Below are 15,783 nucleotides of genomic sequence, written 5' to 3'. Positions count from 1 at the left end.
TACTCACAATCGATCAAAAACAACAAGGTGTTGATGATTCAGAGCAGTGTTTGGCCATGTTTACACGTAAGAAATCAGATTTTTCGCGTGGATATGTTTCAATGGATGAAACGTGGATCCATCACTTCACTCTTGAATCAAAACGATCATCATCTGAGTGGATTACAGCCGTTGAATCACGTCCGAAGCGTCCAAAAACACAACATTCAACTGGGAAGATTATGGCTTCAGTATTTTGGGATGCGCATGCTCGACAATCTCCACAAGGAAGAGAAAATCCATAGCGAATACTTCTAAGAGTTGTTGAATGTTTGAATGTTAAAATCAAAGAAAAACGGCCTCATATCTCGTATAAAAAACCGATATTTCACCAAGGCAATGCATCAATTCAAAAGTCGATGGTTCAATTGAACTAATTGCTTTCTTATCCACCGTCTAGTCCAGATCTGGCCCCCAATGACTACGGAGATCAAAGAAAAAGATTGCCAGGAGAAAATTCAGCTCAGATGAAGACGCAATTGCTGAAACTGAAGTACAATGAGTTAAAAGGAAAAAAAATCCATATAGAATCTCTAAGATCTTTTTTTGTGTGTTACAGAAATGTCACAAGGGTATACAAGGGGCTTCAAATATGATTATAATTTGAAGGATTTTTCAGTCACTACAATTAGATGCTTGGACACGGGTACGATTTCCGTGACGCCATTTTATAAATCAATCTAAATAAAATCGAAAATGAAGAATGAAATTTGATATCTTTAAATATCTTGATAAAAATCTTTTATTTATTGAATTACAAATTTCATATTGTATCTGAAGTGATAAAATATTCATTTGAAACGAAGTATCGAACGCCATCTGTTCAATAAAGCGAATTTTGAACTAATGTTTAATTATAACTTAAAGTATCGATATCTCGAAAACGAAGCGAGATATCAAAAAATTTCATTCCTTATTTTCGATTTATTTTGGGCTAATTAAGCCAAATCCAATAGCTCCACGGAAATCGTACTCTCCCCGATGCTAGTACATTCTACAAACTTTTGGAAAGCGATAAAAAATGTATGCTTATACTAAGTATCGATATCTCGCTTCGATTTCGATATATCGATACTTAAAGTTGGAAAAATTTATTTTTATTTAATATTTGTATATATCAACCTAATTTAACATAACCTAATCTTCTCGTGGTGCACTTTGAGTGTAAAAAGTACATGAATCGTGAATTTTTACAGCCAAAATTGTCTAAAAAAAATTTTTCATCGCGTGAGGATTATTTTTGTTTTATTTTACTATTATTTTTTTTCTTATGAGGAGCTTCGCCAAAACTAATATGAAAATTGAATGAAAAATCTTCTATTTATTGAATTACGAGATTCATATTGAATTTGAAGTGATAAAATATTCATTTGAAACGAAGTATCGAACGCCATCTGTTCAATAAAGCGAATTTTGAACTAACGTTTGATTATAACTTTAAATATCGATATCTCGAAAACGAAGCGAGATATCAAAAAATTTCATTCGTTACTTTCGATTTATGTTGGCCTAATTAAGCCAAATCCATTAGCCCTACGGAAATCGTAGTGTCCCCGATGCTTGTACATTCTACAAACTTTTGGAAAGCTTACACTAAAAATTTTGTCCTACAACATACTAATAGAGTTTTAAAATAATTTAGGAGACTTGAGTAAACAAGATAGACAGAAAATCATGACGATATGTACTATAGACGTACATTCTAGAGACGTCGTGGGAAAATTAATACAATCTAAAGTCGAAAGCGCTTTAGCTTTCCAATGGGTTTCTCAATTACGACATAGATGGTGCGAGAAATCCAAGGAATGTTACGCCAATATATGCGACGCCCAATTCAGATATAGCTACGAATATTTAGGTAACACCCCAAGACTTGTAATTACCCCTTTAACGGATCGTTGCTACATCACTTTAACCCAGGTTAGTTCGAATATTCTCTTATATAAATAATTATACCAATTTTTTTTTCTATTATACAGTCTCTACATTTAATCATGGGAGGAGGCCCTGCAGGACCTGCAGGTACTGGAAAAACAGAAACTACCAAAGACTTAGGGCGTGCTTTAGGTATAATGGTTTACGTGTTTAATTGTTCTGAACAAATGGATTATAAGGTGATTTTTTTTCCTAAAAACTAGCTTAAAAACCTCACTAAACCTTTTTCTAGTCATGCGGTAATATTTATAAAGGTTTAGCTCAAACTGGAGCTTGGGGTTGCTTCGATGAATTCAATAGAATATCAGTTGAGGTACTTTCCGTCGTCGCAGTTCAAGTAAAATCAGTTTTAGACGCAATAAAAAATAAAAAAACGACCTTCGATTTTATGGGAGATCCCATACAATTAGTACCAACTGTGGGTATATTCATTACGATGAATCCTGGATACGCTGGAAGGACTGAGTTACCCGAAAATTTGAAAGCTCTCTTTAGGTATTTACATATCTTTTTTCTGTCCCGAAATATCTTAAGTATCTTCTACATCTGATCATTTAACGTTTCCAGACCTTGTGCTATGGTTGTACCAGATTTCGAGCTGATTTGCGAAATTATGTTAGTTGCTGAAGGTTTCCAAGAAGCGAAGATACTAGCGAGGAAATTCATCACGTTATATACCCTTTGTAAAGAATTATTATCTAAGCAAGATCATTATGATTGGGGTTTGAGAGCTATAAAATCAGTACTAGTTGTAGCTGGTTCGTTAAAAGTTTGTATATCAAATTAATAACCGTAAAATTCATGTTATCCTTGGTTTATTTCAGCGTGGTGATCCTGGTAGACCAGAAGAAGAAGTTTTGATGAGAGCATTACGAGATTTCAATATCCCGAAGATTGTAACGGACGACACCCCGGTTTTTATGGGGTTGATAGGAGATTTATTCCCTGCTTTGGAAGTACCTAGAAAAAGAGACGCCGAATTTGAAAGGACTGTCAAACAAGCTGCTATAGATTTGAAATTACAACCAGAAGATAATTTTATATTGAAGGTAAGTCTCTACAACTCTATATAATTCTCACAATATGACAACGTTGTTGGAAGGTGGTGCAATTAGAAGAGCTGTTGGAAGTTAGGCATTCAGTATTCATAGTAGGCAACGCAGGTACTGGGAAAACTGAAGTATGGAAAACTCTTTTCAAAACGTATGCTAATATGAAAAGGAAACCGGTTTATAATGATTTGAACCCGAAAGCTGTAACTAACGACGAGCTGTTTGGGATCATTAATCCTGCTACGAGAGAATGGAAAGATGGTAAGTGTTTGACATTGACATTTGACATTATTCGATTGTCGTTGTCAAATTAACGATGTAAACTCATAGATGACGCTACATGTTGTGTTGCAATTTGAATTGTCACTGCATATAAAGTTGGTTTTCGTGAATTATCTTTTGTTTTTTTTTTAAAAAAACAGAATAAAATTTTGATTTATACATGGTTTCGTGAAAAATATAAGAGAAAGGAGTCGAAAATTGTAGTGATTTGGCATTAAATTGATTCAGGAAAAATCGATTTTTGGCGTTAAATTATATCTAACTAACTATTTTTTCCTTGATTTTCCTATATTTTCTTCCATTTTTCATATAAATACTATCCTTTCCAACCAACAAATATTTTAGATGATATTCGATATTTGGAAAAAATTATGAGTCTAGAAAATATAGTGTTTTTCATTTGATGAAAACTTTATAGAGAAAAATTGTTTTCCTCGATGTTTTTCTCGTTTTTTATATGAAATATATGCTTCAAGGGGGGGACATCATGGAAATAAATATCTGGAAAATACAATGGTTTCTATTGGATTATAAATATAGGGGAGGAAAATAATTTTTCAGGATTTTCTCTCATTTTTCATAAGAAATATATACTAATCTCTTTAACTGACACAATTTTTAACTTATTCTAGACGTTTGAGCAAAATCATGAACCGAAATAGCTAGAAAATACAGCGGTTCTTACTTCACTAGGAATTTTGTGAAGAAAAAAAGTTTTCCAAGATTTTCTTCCATTTTTCAAATGAAATTCATACTATTTCCTTCAACTGAAAGATTTTTAAACTTAATTTGAACGTTTAAGAAAAATCCTGAAGCAGAATAGAAAATACAGTGGTTTTCATTTCAATAAAAATTGGGTGTAGAAAAACAATTTTCCAAGATTTTCTTCCATTTTTCGAACGAAACTCATATTACTCTTTTCTTCTCAGAGATTTTTCAGCTTATTTTAAACGTTTGAGAGAAATCATATGGGAAAACATCTGGAAAATACAGTGCTTTCCATTAAGCTGGGAATTTCGTGGAGAAAAACGTTTTTGAAGTATTTTCTTCCGTTTTTCATGTGAAATTCATACTATTGCCTTCAACTGAAAGATTTTCAAACTCATTTTGAACGTTTGAGGAAAATCATGAAGCAAAATAGCTAGAAAATACAATGGTTGTAATTTCATTAGAAATTCAATAGAGAGAAACAATTTTCCAAGATTTTCTTCAATTTTTTTAATGAAATTTATACTTCTCCTTTCAACTGAGAGATTCTTCAACTTATTTTGAACGTTTGTGCAAAATCATAAAGGAAAACATCTAGAAATACAGTGCTTTTCATTTAGCTAGGAATTTAGGGGAGAAAAACGTTTTTAAAGTATTTTCTTCCATTTTTCAAATGAAATTCATACTATTCCCTTCAACTGAAATATTTCCAAACTTATGTTGAACGTTTGAGGAAAATCATGAAGCGAAATAGCTAGAAAACACAATGGTTTTCATTTCATTAGAAATTCAATAGAGAGAAACAATTTTCCAAGATTTTCTTCCATTTTTCAAATGAAATTTATACTAGTCTCATCAACTAACACAATTTACAACTTATTCTAAACGTTTGAGGGAAATTATCAAGAGACAAAAGCAGAAAATAGTAGTTTTTATTTTATGGAAAATTTATAAGGAGAAAAACGATTTCCTTCGGATTTTCATATCAAATAAACATTTTTTCATCCCGTATACAATTGTTGACATTAAAAACTAGATAATTATAGGACGGAAAAACCGATTTCGATCGAAAATAACATCGCAAAATCAATTTTTCAGGTTTACTGTCCGTACTAATGAGAGATCAAGCAAATGTACCCGGTGACAATCCAAAATGGATCATCCTCGATGGCGACATAGATCCCATGTGGATCGAATCACTGAATACAGTAATGGACGATAACAAAGTATTGACATTAGCTAGTAATGAACGTATAGCTTTAACCCCAGTCATGAGGTTATTGTTCGAAATAACCAACTTGAAAACAGCTACTCCTGCTACAGTTTCCCGAGCCGGTATCCTGTATATAAATCCACAGGATCTCGGATGGAATCCGTAAGTAAACTAATTCGTAACTAACGCGATAAAATGCCTTCAAAACATGATATGATATCGAATAAACTAAATGAACGCAAAAAAATGCCTTCAAAACATCATCTAATTTAGAAGTAAACTAAACGAACGCGAATAAATGCCTTCAAAACATCATATGATATGGAATAAACTAAACGAACGCAAAAAAATGCCTTCAAAACATTATATGATATAGAAGTAAACTAAATGAACGCGAACAAATGCCTTCAAAACATCATATTATTTAGAAGTAAACTAAAAGAACGCGAATGAATGCCTTCAAAACATCATATGATATGTAATAAACTAAACGAACGCGAATAAATGCCTTCAAAACATCATATGATATGGAATAAACTAAACGAACGCAAAAAAATGCCTTCAAAACATTATATGATATAGAAGTAAACTAAACGAACGCGAATTAATACCTTGAAAACATCATATGATATGGAATAAACTAAACGAACGCGAATAAATGCCTTCAAAACATCATATGATATGGAATAAACTAAACGAACGCAAAAAAATGCCTTCAAAACATTATATGATATAGAAGTAAACTAAACGAACGCGAATTAATACCTTGAAAACATCATATGATATGGAATAAACTAAACGAACGCGAATAAATGCGTTCAAAACATTATATGAAATAGAAGTAAACTAAATGAACGCGAAAAAATGCCTTCAAAACATCATATTATTTAGAAGTAAACTAAAGGAACGCGAATAAATGCCTTCAAAACATCATATGATATGTAATAAACTAAACGAACGCAAAAAAATGCCTTCAAAACATTATATGATATAGAAGTAAACTAAATGAACGCGAAAAAATGCCTTCAAAACATCATATTATTTAGAAGTAAACTAAAAGAACGCGAATGAATGCCTTCAAAACATCATATGATATGTAATAAACTAAACGAACGCGAATAAATGCCTTCAAAACATCATATGATATGGAATAAACTAAACGAACGCAAAAAAATGCCTTCAAAACATTATATGATATAGAAGTAAACTAAACGAACGCGAATTAATACCTTGAAAACATCATATGATATGGAATAAACTAAACGAACGCGAATAAATGCCTTCAAAACATCATATGATATGGAATAAACTAAACGAACGCAAAAAAATGCCTTCAAAACATTATATGATATAGAAGTAAACTAAACGAACGCGAATTAATACCTTGAAAACATCATATGATATGGAATAAACTAAACGAACGCGAATAAATGCGTTCAAAACATTATATGAAATAGAAGTAAACTAAATGAACGCGAAAAAATGCCTTCAAAACATCATATTATTTAGAAGTAAACTAAAGGAACGCGAATAAATGCCTTCAAAACATCATATAATATCGAATAAACTAAACGAACGCGAATAAATGCCTTCAAAACATATGATATCGATCAAATAAATCAATTCGCTATAGAAACGAATATATCGTCACTAGGTAACGAATATGTCATTAAATAGATATTTCTACTAGTATTTCGACTTTTGTGTAAATAATAAAAAAAATATGCCTCCGAAAAAGGGCGCCGGCCCCAAAATTATCGATGGGGTCGACACGACCGCCATGACGCGAGAACAATTAGAAGCATTCGCCCAAAGGATCAAAGAAGAAAATGATCGAGAACGAGAAGAGAGGAATTTCTTCCAAATGGAAAGGGATAAAATCCGAACCTTCTGGGAAATAACGAGAAACGAACTCGAAGAAGCTAGAGCACAAGTAAGAAACAAAGATAGAGCTTTGGAAGAAGGTGTAGAAAAGAACGAGGAGGAATTGAAATTTTACAAACAAAAAGTGAAACACCTCCAATACGAACATCAGAACAATCTAACCGAATGTAAAGCAGAGTCTCTAGTAGCACTGAAACAAGCCCAAGACGAATACGCTATAAAAGAAAAAGAATTATTAGAAGATAAGAGGAATTTAAAGGCTCTAATGAGAGAACAAGATTTGAGCCATCAAGATCAAATTAAAGCTCTGAAAATGCAAAACAGCGAAGACGTTAGTAAAGCGAGGAGCGAATTCGAAACTAGAGCCAAGGAAATGGAGATGAAATACGAGAAGAAATACACGGAATTGAGAGCGCATCTTAACGAAAAACACGCCATGGAAATATCGGAAGTGGAAGAAAGAAAAAACGAACACATATCAAATTTAATGAAACACCACGAGATATCTTTCAACGAAATGAAGAATTACTACAACGACATCACGTTAAACAACCTCTCCTTGATCAGCACCCTGAAAGACCAAATGGAGATACTGAGGAAACAGAATGAACGAATGTCGAAGCAAGTAGCAGATTTAACTGCTGAAAATAAACGGCTAGCGGATCCTCTAAAAGAAGCATTGGATCAAATTAAAGAATATAAAAGACAGTTGGAGAATTACGAAAGAGATAAACAAGCTTTGGCTAACGCGAAATTGATGTTATCGCAGAAATTGAAGTGTTTGGAGGATTTGAGGTGGTCGTACGACGCTTTGGAATTGAGATTTGAGACTCTGGAAAAAGAACGAGACGAATTAAATAACAGATTCGTACAAGCAGTTTTGGAAGTACAACAAAAAACTAGTGAGTTATATTTATTTTATTAAATTTGGAGTTATATAACGGATATTTCAGGTGTTAAGAATTTGTTGCTAAATAAACGTATACAAACTTTGAGTCAGGTAGCTGAGCATAGGGAAATAGTGATTGCGGAGCTACAAGCAGTCGCTAAAACGCCTCCTTTGAGATCGAATCAGAAATTGGAGGAGATTTTGTCGAAGAAAAACGCTCAAATTGCGGATTTGCAGTATGAGTTGGCTCGTGTTTGTAAAGCGCATGACGATCTTTTGGAGACGTTCGAGGAGAAATTGCAAGTTTACGGTATACCGAAACAGGAACTCGGTTTTACTCCTTTGAAGATAATTCCGGAAGGACAAGGAGGTTTGGCGACAGGACCGGCTGGATTGGTGGCGGCGAATCGATGATTCTGTATAGTATAGAAATTAAACTAAATTATTTTTTGAATATATTAGTTTTTGAAATGAGAAAAGTCGTTTTTTTTTGTTTGGATTTGTTTGATTTTGTTCAGCAGATAGATTCTCCAGTTTCTGCAGTGTTTGGAGAAAATTATGGAAAAAATATTGGAAATAACTGAGTTTTTCCGTATACTTATACACGCTTTTCCTCAACTACTTGAATTTATCTTTGTTAAGCAGAAAATTTCGAGGTTGATAGAAGAAAAACTCGTGATTTTTCCTGTTTTACATAGCAATTGAATTTTTTTTTGTTTAGCACAGAAGTTTGCCGGTTTATACAGGGTGTTTTGGGAAAATTATAAATAAAAAAATCCAATAATTGAAATTATTTTTTATTTTATTGAAATTTATATCAAAAAAACTCGATTTTCCTCCTTTTTTTGTATGAAAGGGATTTTATTTTATACAACCGACAAATTTTATGATTTATACTGGGTGTTTGAGAAAAATTAGAAAGAAAAAATACACAAATTACGATGATTTTCCATTTGATTCGATAAATAAATTATGAAACATGGCTTTTCCTCAACTTCTTCTACTTTTTCATATCAAATAAATTTATCTTTGCTTAGCACGAAAAATTGCCGGTTTATACAGGTTGTTTTGGGAAAATTATAAATAAAAAAATCTAATAATTGAAATTATTTTTTATTTTATTAAAATTTATATCAAAAAAACTCGATTTTCCTGATTTTTTTGTATGGAAGAAATTTCATTTTATGAAATCAACAAATTTTATGATTTATACTGGGTGTTTGATTGAAATTAGAGTGAAAAAATACACAAATTACGATGATTTTCCATTTGATTCGATAAATAAATTATGAAACATGGCTTTTCCTTTACTTCTTTTAGTTTTTCACACCAAATAAATTTATCTTTATTCTGCAGAGAAATTTCAAAGTTGTTTCGGGGAAATTATGAAAGAAAAATTCGTAAGTTTCTGTGATTTTTCCTCGATTTTTTCTGTTTTTCATAGCAAATAAATTTATCTTTGCTTAGCACAACAGTTTGTCGGTTTATATAGGGTGTTTTAGGGAAATTATAAATAGAAAAATCTGATAATTAAAACAGTTTTTCATTTCATTGAAAATTATATAAAAAAAAACTCGATTTTCCTCATTTTTTTGTATGAAAGAACTTTTATTTCATAAAACCCACAAATTTTATGATTTATACTGGGTGTTTGAGGAAAATTAGACAGATAAAATACACAAATTACTATGATTTTCTTTTTAATTCAATATATAAATTATGAAACATAGCTTTTCCTCAACTTATTTTGGTTTTTCACATCAAATCAATTTTTTTTTGTTTAGCACAGAAGTTAGCTGGTTTATACAGGGTGTTTCAGGGAAATTTTAAATGAAAAACTCGTCAATTGAAATTATTTTTCATTTTATTGAAAATTATAACAAAGAAACTTGATTTTCCTCATTTTTTGGTATGGAAGAAATTTTATTTTATACAACAGACAAATTTTGTGATTTATACAGGGTGTTTGAGGAAAATTACACAGAAAAAATAAACAAATCACAATGATTTTCTATTTAAATCAATAAATAAATTATGAAACACGGCTTTTCCCCAACCTTTTTTAGTTTCTCATATCAAAGAAATTTATCTTTGTTTTGCAGAAACATTTCGTGAATTATACGGGGTGTTTGAGGGAAATTATGAAAGAAAAATTCGTAAGTTTCCTTGACTTTCCTTCGATTTTTCCTGTTTTTTATAGCAAATAATTTTTTCTTTGTTTAGCATGAAATTTTGCTATTTATACAAGGTGTTTGAGAGAAATTATAAATAAAAAAATCCGACAATCAGAATAATTATTCATTTTATTGAAAATTATATCAAAAAACCCTTATTTTCCTTATGTTTTCTATGAAAGAGCTTTTCTTTTATACAACAGACAAATACAAGGAAAAATTTATTTATTCGGATTTTCTTCCAAATTGTCTATATAAAATGATTTTTCTTGATCGCTATCAGATGAATTTTACAACTTAAATTAATATTCATGGGGAATTATGAAAAAGTTCAAAAATTATATTTTTTAGCTTAAAAATTGAATCAGAAAAACCGGATTTCTATCGATTTGATTTTGTTTATACAGAAAATAATTTTTTACAACAAAACAATTATGCGGTTTATGTTTTGGTAAGTTTCTGAAGGAAAAGTTTGGAAATTACAATAATTCTTCAATTTACTGTCAATTTAATTGGATAAACGCGATTTTCCTCGATTTTTTTTTGTATTTCTCATTTATATTTAACAAAATACAAATATGGGATTCATGCTTGTTGGTTAGTGGAAATCGTGAGGGAAAACGTTCAAATATTACTCTGATTCATTAGTGAATTGAATATTTTATCAGAAAAACAGTTTTCCTTGATTTTCTGCGGTTTTTCACATCAAATCAATTTTTTCTATTTTCTACCATTTCCATGAAACTTTTTCTTAAAACGCATTTGGTGCGGCTCCCATTACGATTCAAATAACTTTCCACCGAAAACTTGATGCAAACCTTCTTAATTGAACGCGCTGTTGCCATATTTTTCTGGTACGTGAAAAAAATGAGTGATCATAATAAATTCAATGTTGTTATTATATTCTGAATAGTAAACTAGTTGTTTTGAGGTTTGTTCTTTCGACATTTCAGTTACGTAACAAGCTGGATAGAAACGCGAGAAATTCCAGCGGAAAAATCGAATCTAATAATGTTATTCGACAAATATATCCCAGCTTGTTTGGAAAACGTCAAAACTAGATTCAAAAAAATCATTCCCATAGTAGAAACTTCCCACCTTTCGATGCTGTGTCACCTACTAGACTGCACCCTAACCCCACAAAATACTCCAACAGATTGTCCCAAAGAATGGTACGAGCTCTATTTCGTTTTTTGTTGCGTTTGGGCTTTCGGATCGGCGATGTTTCAAGAGCAGGTAAAAATAATAAATACAACCAACAATATTGGATGAAAAACTGTTTTACATTTCATTCCAGGCAACCGATTATAGAGTGGAGTTCACGAAATGGTGGTTAAACGAGTTTAAAACAGTAAAATTCCCGACAGGTGGCACTATATTTGATTATTATTTAGACCACGAAACGAAGCAGTTCGTTCCTTGGACGGAAAGCCTGGGAAAATTCGAATTAGACTCAGATGTACCCTTACAGGTGAATTCGTATAGAGAAATTTCAAAATCATAAAACTAGGGATATTCTTTTTATTTCTGAAAGTAGTATCCCATATATATATATATATATATAGTCCCAATATGTCAAGGTTCCTTGTTCAGAAAAGTCTACTGTGGCACTATTTACGATTAGTGAACTTTCCGCACAGTTTCTAAACATTTTACTGTCTTTTTCGTATATTATCATGTCCTACAAGCCCGTTAGATTACCGCGAAACAGAACTGCGTTAGATCTAACGTTTACAAACGGTTTAACAATGAAGAGAACAGTCCCTAGAAGACTGTTATTCAAGAGGAAACTTGAATGTTGTAAGCAGGCAATAATCATACAAAAAGCAGTAATGGTTACGGTTTTTGTGTGAAAACGGCGGGTTTTTTGTTCAGAAAAGTCTACTGTAGTACTAGTAGAACAAATATGATAGTTGCTGCGAGTTTGTTTGATACTATCCACTTTGGAAGGAACTATTTACGATTACTAAACTTTCCACACAGTTTCTAAACATTTTACTGTCTTTTTCGTATATTATCATCTCATACAAACCCGTTAGATTAGCGCGAAACTGAACTGCGTTAGATCTAACGTTTACAAACGGTATAACAATGAAGAGAACAGTTCCTAGAAGACTGTTATTCAAGAGGAAACTTGAATGTTGTAAGCAGGCAATAATCATACAAAAAGCAGTAATGGTCACGGTTTTTGCGTGAAAAAGGCGGGTTTTTTGTTCAGAAAAGTCTACTGTGGCACTCATAGAGCAAAAATGACAGTTGCTGCTACATTATTTGACATTATCCACTTTGGGAGGCACTAGTTACGATTACCAAACTTTTCACACAGTTTCTAAACATTTTACTGTCTTTTTCGTATATTATCATCTCATACAAACCCGTTAGATTAGCGCGAAACTGAACTGCGTTAGATCTAACGTTTACAAACGGTATAACAATGAAGAGAACAGTCCCTAGAAGACTGTTATTCAAGAGGATACTTGAATGTTGTAAGCAGGCAATAATCATACAAAAAGCAGTAATGGTCACGGTTTTTGTGTGAAAAAGGCGGGTTTTTTGTTCAGAAAAGTCTACTCTAGCACTCATAGAGCAAAAATGACAGTTGCTGCTACATTATTTGACATTATCCACTTTGGGAGGCACTAGTTACGATTACCAAACTTTTCACACAGTTTCTAAACATTTTACTGTCTTTTTCGTATATTATCATCTCATACAAACCCGTTAGATTAGCGCGAAACTGAACTGCGTTAGATCTAACGTTTACAAACGGTATAACAATGAAGAGAACAGTTCCTAGAAGACTGTTATTCAAGAGGAAACTTGAATGTTGTAAGCAGGCAATAATCATACAAAAAGCAGTAATGGTCACGGTTTTTGCGTGAAAAAGGTGGGTTTTTTGTTCAGAAAAGTCTACTGTGGCACTCATAGAGCAAAAATGACAGTTGCTGCTAGATTATTTGACATTATCCACTTTGGGAAGCACTATTTACGATTACCAAACTTTCTACACAGTTTCTAAACATTTTACTGTCTTTCTCGTATATTATAATATCCTACTTGCCTGTTAGATTAGCGCGAAACTAAATTGCGTTAGATCTAACGGTTACAAACGATATAACAATGAAAAAAATATTCCCTAGAAGAGTATTAAGAGTATTTCAAAAGGATACTTAATAGGCATCAATGGCTACCGGGTTTTGGGTGATAAAGGCGGGTTCCTTGTTGAGAAAAGTCTACTGTGGCACTCAGATACCAAATATCACGATTACTAAACTTTTCACACATTTTCTAAACATTTTACGATCTTCCTTGTATAACATTATGTCCTATATGACTGCTAGCCTACCGCAAAACTGAACGGCGGATTTCTTGTTGATAAAAGTCTGATTTGGAACTTGGTGAGGGAATATGACAAAAAAATTTCCAAAAGTTCAAGTGAGAAAATTATCGAAGTGGTTAACTGGACTTCTTACCAATAAATATAAAAAAAAAACTTCTTCTTCTTCTTCTTCTTTCACTTATTTTAGGGCTTTCTCAGTATTCTTTTCACCATCGATCTCTTTGGAGGTCTGCCTGTTTATCTTCTGGTGGTTGGCTTCTCTTCGAATGCTTTTTTAGCCAGTTGATCCTTCCTCATTCTGTCTGCGTATGCCTCCACTGTCGTCTTTTCCTCTGTACCATCTACCTACATCTGTTATCTGGTCCCTGGCCTGTCTAATGTCGGAACTGCGTTTTCTGTCCTATTGGTTACTGCGGCTTTGAGGAATTTGTTACGCCAAACTTTGTTTCGCCTTGTTGGCTTGTAAATACTTCTGTTGCTTGATGATCTGCAGCGTAATGGGTCTTTACTTATTGTCAAAGCCTTTGTCTTGGGTATAAATAGATAGAAAACAATCTTTCAGTGTATATTTTATAAATAACGTGTATGTTGTTTCGATTTAGGCTGTATTGGTACACACAGCCGAATCAATACGAGTGAGGTACTTCCTAGATCTATTAATGAAGCAAAAAACTCCAGTTATGTTAGTAGGAAACGCCGGTTGTGGTAAAACAGTTTTGGTAAACGAAAAATTAACTTCTTTGTCCGAAAATTACGCCGTCACCAATATACCTTTCAATTTTTATACCACGTCTGAAATGCTGCAGAAAATATTAGAAAAACCTTTAGAAAAGAAAGCAGGTAGAAATTACGGACCGCCTGGTAGTAAAACCATGATTTATTTCATAGACGACATGAATATGCCCGAAGTAGATACTTATGGTACCGTTCAACCCCATACGTTGATCAGACAACATTTAGATTACAGACATTGGTAAGAAATCTTCTTAAACAAATTTTGTTTTGAATATTTTTTAGGTACGATGATTTTTACGTAACTTTTTTTCGTTTTTTTTTTAATTATGAGAGCTGTTAATTACGTTTTGCTATATGGTAACAATGTTGAAGGACGTACGAACCAATCGGAGAAGATGAATCATCCATGCGATATCTTACAACAGTTTTTGAACAGTCAAAACATCGAATTGATTTTCTGCGCCTGAAGAAGCGTTTAAATCGGTTCAAATGTTAATAGAGAATTTATGAGTATTAAAACTATTGTATCAAAAAGATTATTGTCTAAAATTTTGCCATGTGATACTACTATTACTGTGGTTGCTCAAATTCAAATTAATTTCTGGCCTCGCTCACAAGTTGCTTCCATAATTTTCTATCCTCACTTCTCCACCGAGTTTCCTTACATCTTCACCCACTTGGTCATCCCATCTTGCTCTTGATCTTCCCAGTGGGCGCTTCTCTTATGGTTGACCTCTCCACAATCTTCTTATTGTTGTCTTTTCATTCTTTCTTGTTACAAGGCCCAGCTACCTAATTCTTCAACTTCTTATCACAGCCTCAATCATTGTGAAAAGATAGAACAAGACTAAATTAGAAAAGGATAACGAAAAATCAATAAAAATTTATGTTATCCAGTTAATAATGTTCTACAAGTCTCATTTCATTGGGGTCTATAATTTGATTCGTGCAGTTTTTTTTTCAAAATTTGAACGTTTATTTAAGAAAAACATGTACAATAGTATTGCCCATCTGAAGCTATGACCTTTTCCCATCTTTTTGACAATTTTTGGATCCCATTCCAAAAGAACGGCGCCGACTTGCCAACCAAGAATGAATCAATCCAATTTTTGATATCCTGCTCTGATGTGAACCCTATTCCAGTGAAGGCGTTCTACATCGACCGCAACAAATGGTAGTCAGAGGGGTCAAGATCTGGGCTATAAGGCGGGTGAGGTAAAACTTCCCATCCTATTTTCCAAATAGTTCTTAACTTGAATAATAACGAAGGGCCAAGCGTTGTTATGATGGAAAATTATTGACTCGCATATTCCTGGCGTTTTTCAGCTACTGCTTTCTTCAAATGGATTAATTGTGTTCGATAGCGCTCTCCATTGATGGTTTCGCCCGGATTTAGCAGCTCATAATATAGCACAACCTTCTGATCCCACCAAACAGAGAGCTTTACCTTCGCGCCATGGATATTCGGCTTTGCCGTTGAATTGGCTGGTTGGCCGGATTTCACATATGATTTTTTGCGCTTGGGGTTGTCG

The 15,783-nt window shown here is 32.8% G+C and overlaps 2 protein-coding genes across 2 annotated transcripts in view; both read left to right on the top strand.

The window, feature by feature from the left end:
* Positions 1-15,783, top strand: part of LOC130901327 (dynein beta chain, ciliary) — a 62,399-nt gene that overhangs the window by 21,207 nt on the left and 25,409 nt on the right. Inside the window, exons 18-27 of the mRNA XM_057812631.1 lie at positions 1,682-1,959; positions 2,019-2,153; positions 2,207-2,469; positions 2,542-2,743; positions 2,799-3,023; positions 3,077-3,287; positions 5,115-5,391; positions 11,130-11,412; positions 11,474-11,647; positions 14,119-14,489. Of these exons, the coding sequence (XP_057668614.1) occupies positions 1,682-1,959; positions 2,019-2,153; positions 2,207-2,469; positions 2,542-2,743; positions 2,799-3,023; positions 3,077-3,287; positions 5,115-5,391; positions 11,130-11,412; positions 11,474-11,647; positions 14,119-14,489 (2,419 nt within the window). The remainder of the gene's footprint in view (positions 1-1,681; positions 1,960-2,018; positions 2,154-2,206; positions 2,470-2,541; positions 2,744-2,798; positions 3,024-3,076; positions 3,288-5,114; positions 5,392-11,129; positions 11,413-11,473; positions 11,648-14,118; positions 14,490-15,783) is intronic.
* On the top strand, positions 6,894-8,481 carry LOC130901328 (dynein regulatory complex subunit 4). Its single transcript, XM_057812632.1, has 2 exons — positions 6,894-8,015; positions 8,067-8,481. The coding sequence occupies exons 1-2, from the start codon at positions 6,953-6,955 to the stop codon at positions 8,414-8,416; spliced, it is 1,413 nt and encodes a 470-aa protein (XP_057668615.1). The 5' UTR covers positions 6,894-6,952; the 3' UTR covers positions 8,417-8,481.

The sequence above is a fragment of the Diorhabda carinulata genome, chromosome X (genome assembly GCF_026250575.1).
Source record: "Diorhabda carinulata isolate Delta chromosome X, icDioCari1.1, whole genome shotgun sequence".
Taxonomy (NCBI): domain Eukaryota; kingdom Metazoa; phylum Arthropoda; class Insecta; order Coleoptera; family Chrysomelidae; genus Diorhabda; species Diorhabda carinulata.
Note: the sequence above shows the minus strand (reverse complement) of the source record. Positions and strands in the feature narration are given on the sequence as shown.

Coding starts and splice junctions, on each gene's coding strand:
- LOC130901328 (XM_057812632.1), top strand. CDS start 6,953: ATGCCTCCGAAAAAGGGCGCCGGCCCCAAAATTATCGATGGGGTCGAC. Junction 8,016..8,066: donor GGAAGTACAACAAAAAACTA/GTGAGTTATATT, acceptor CGGATATTTCAG/GTGTTAAGAATTTGTTGCTA.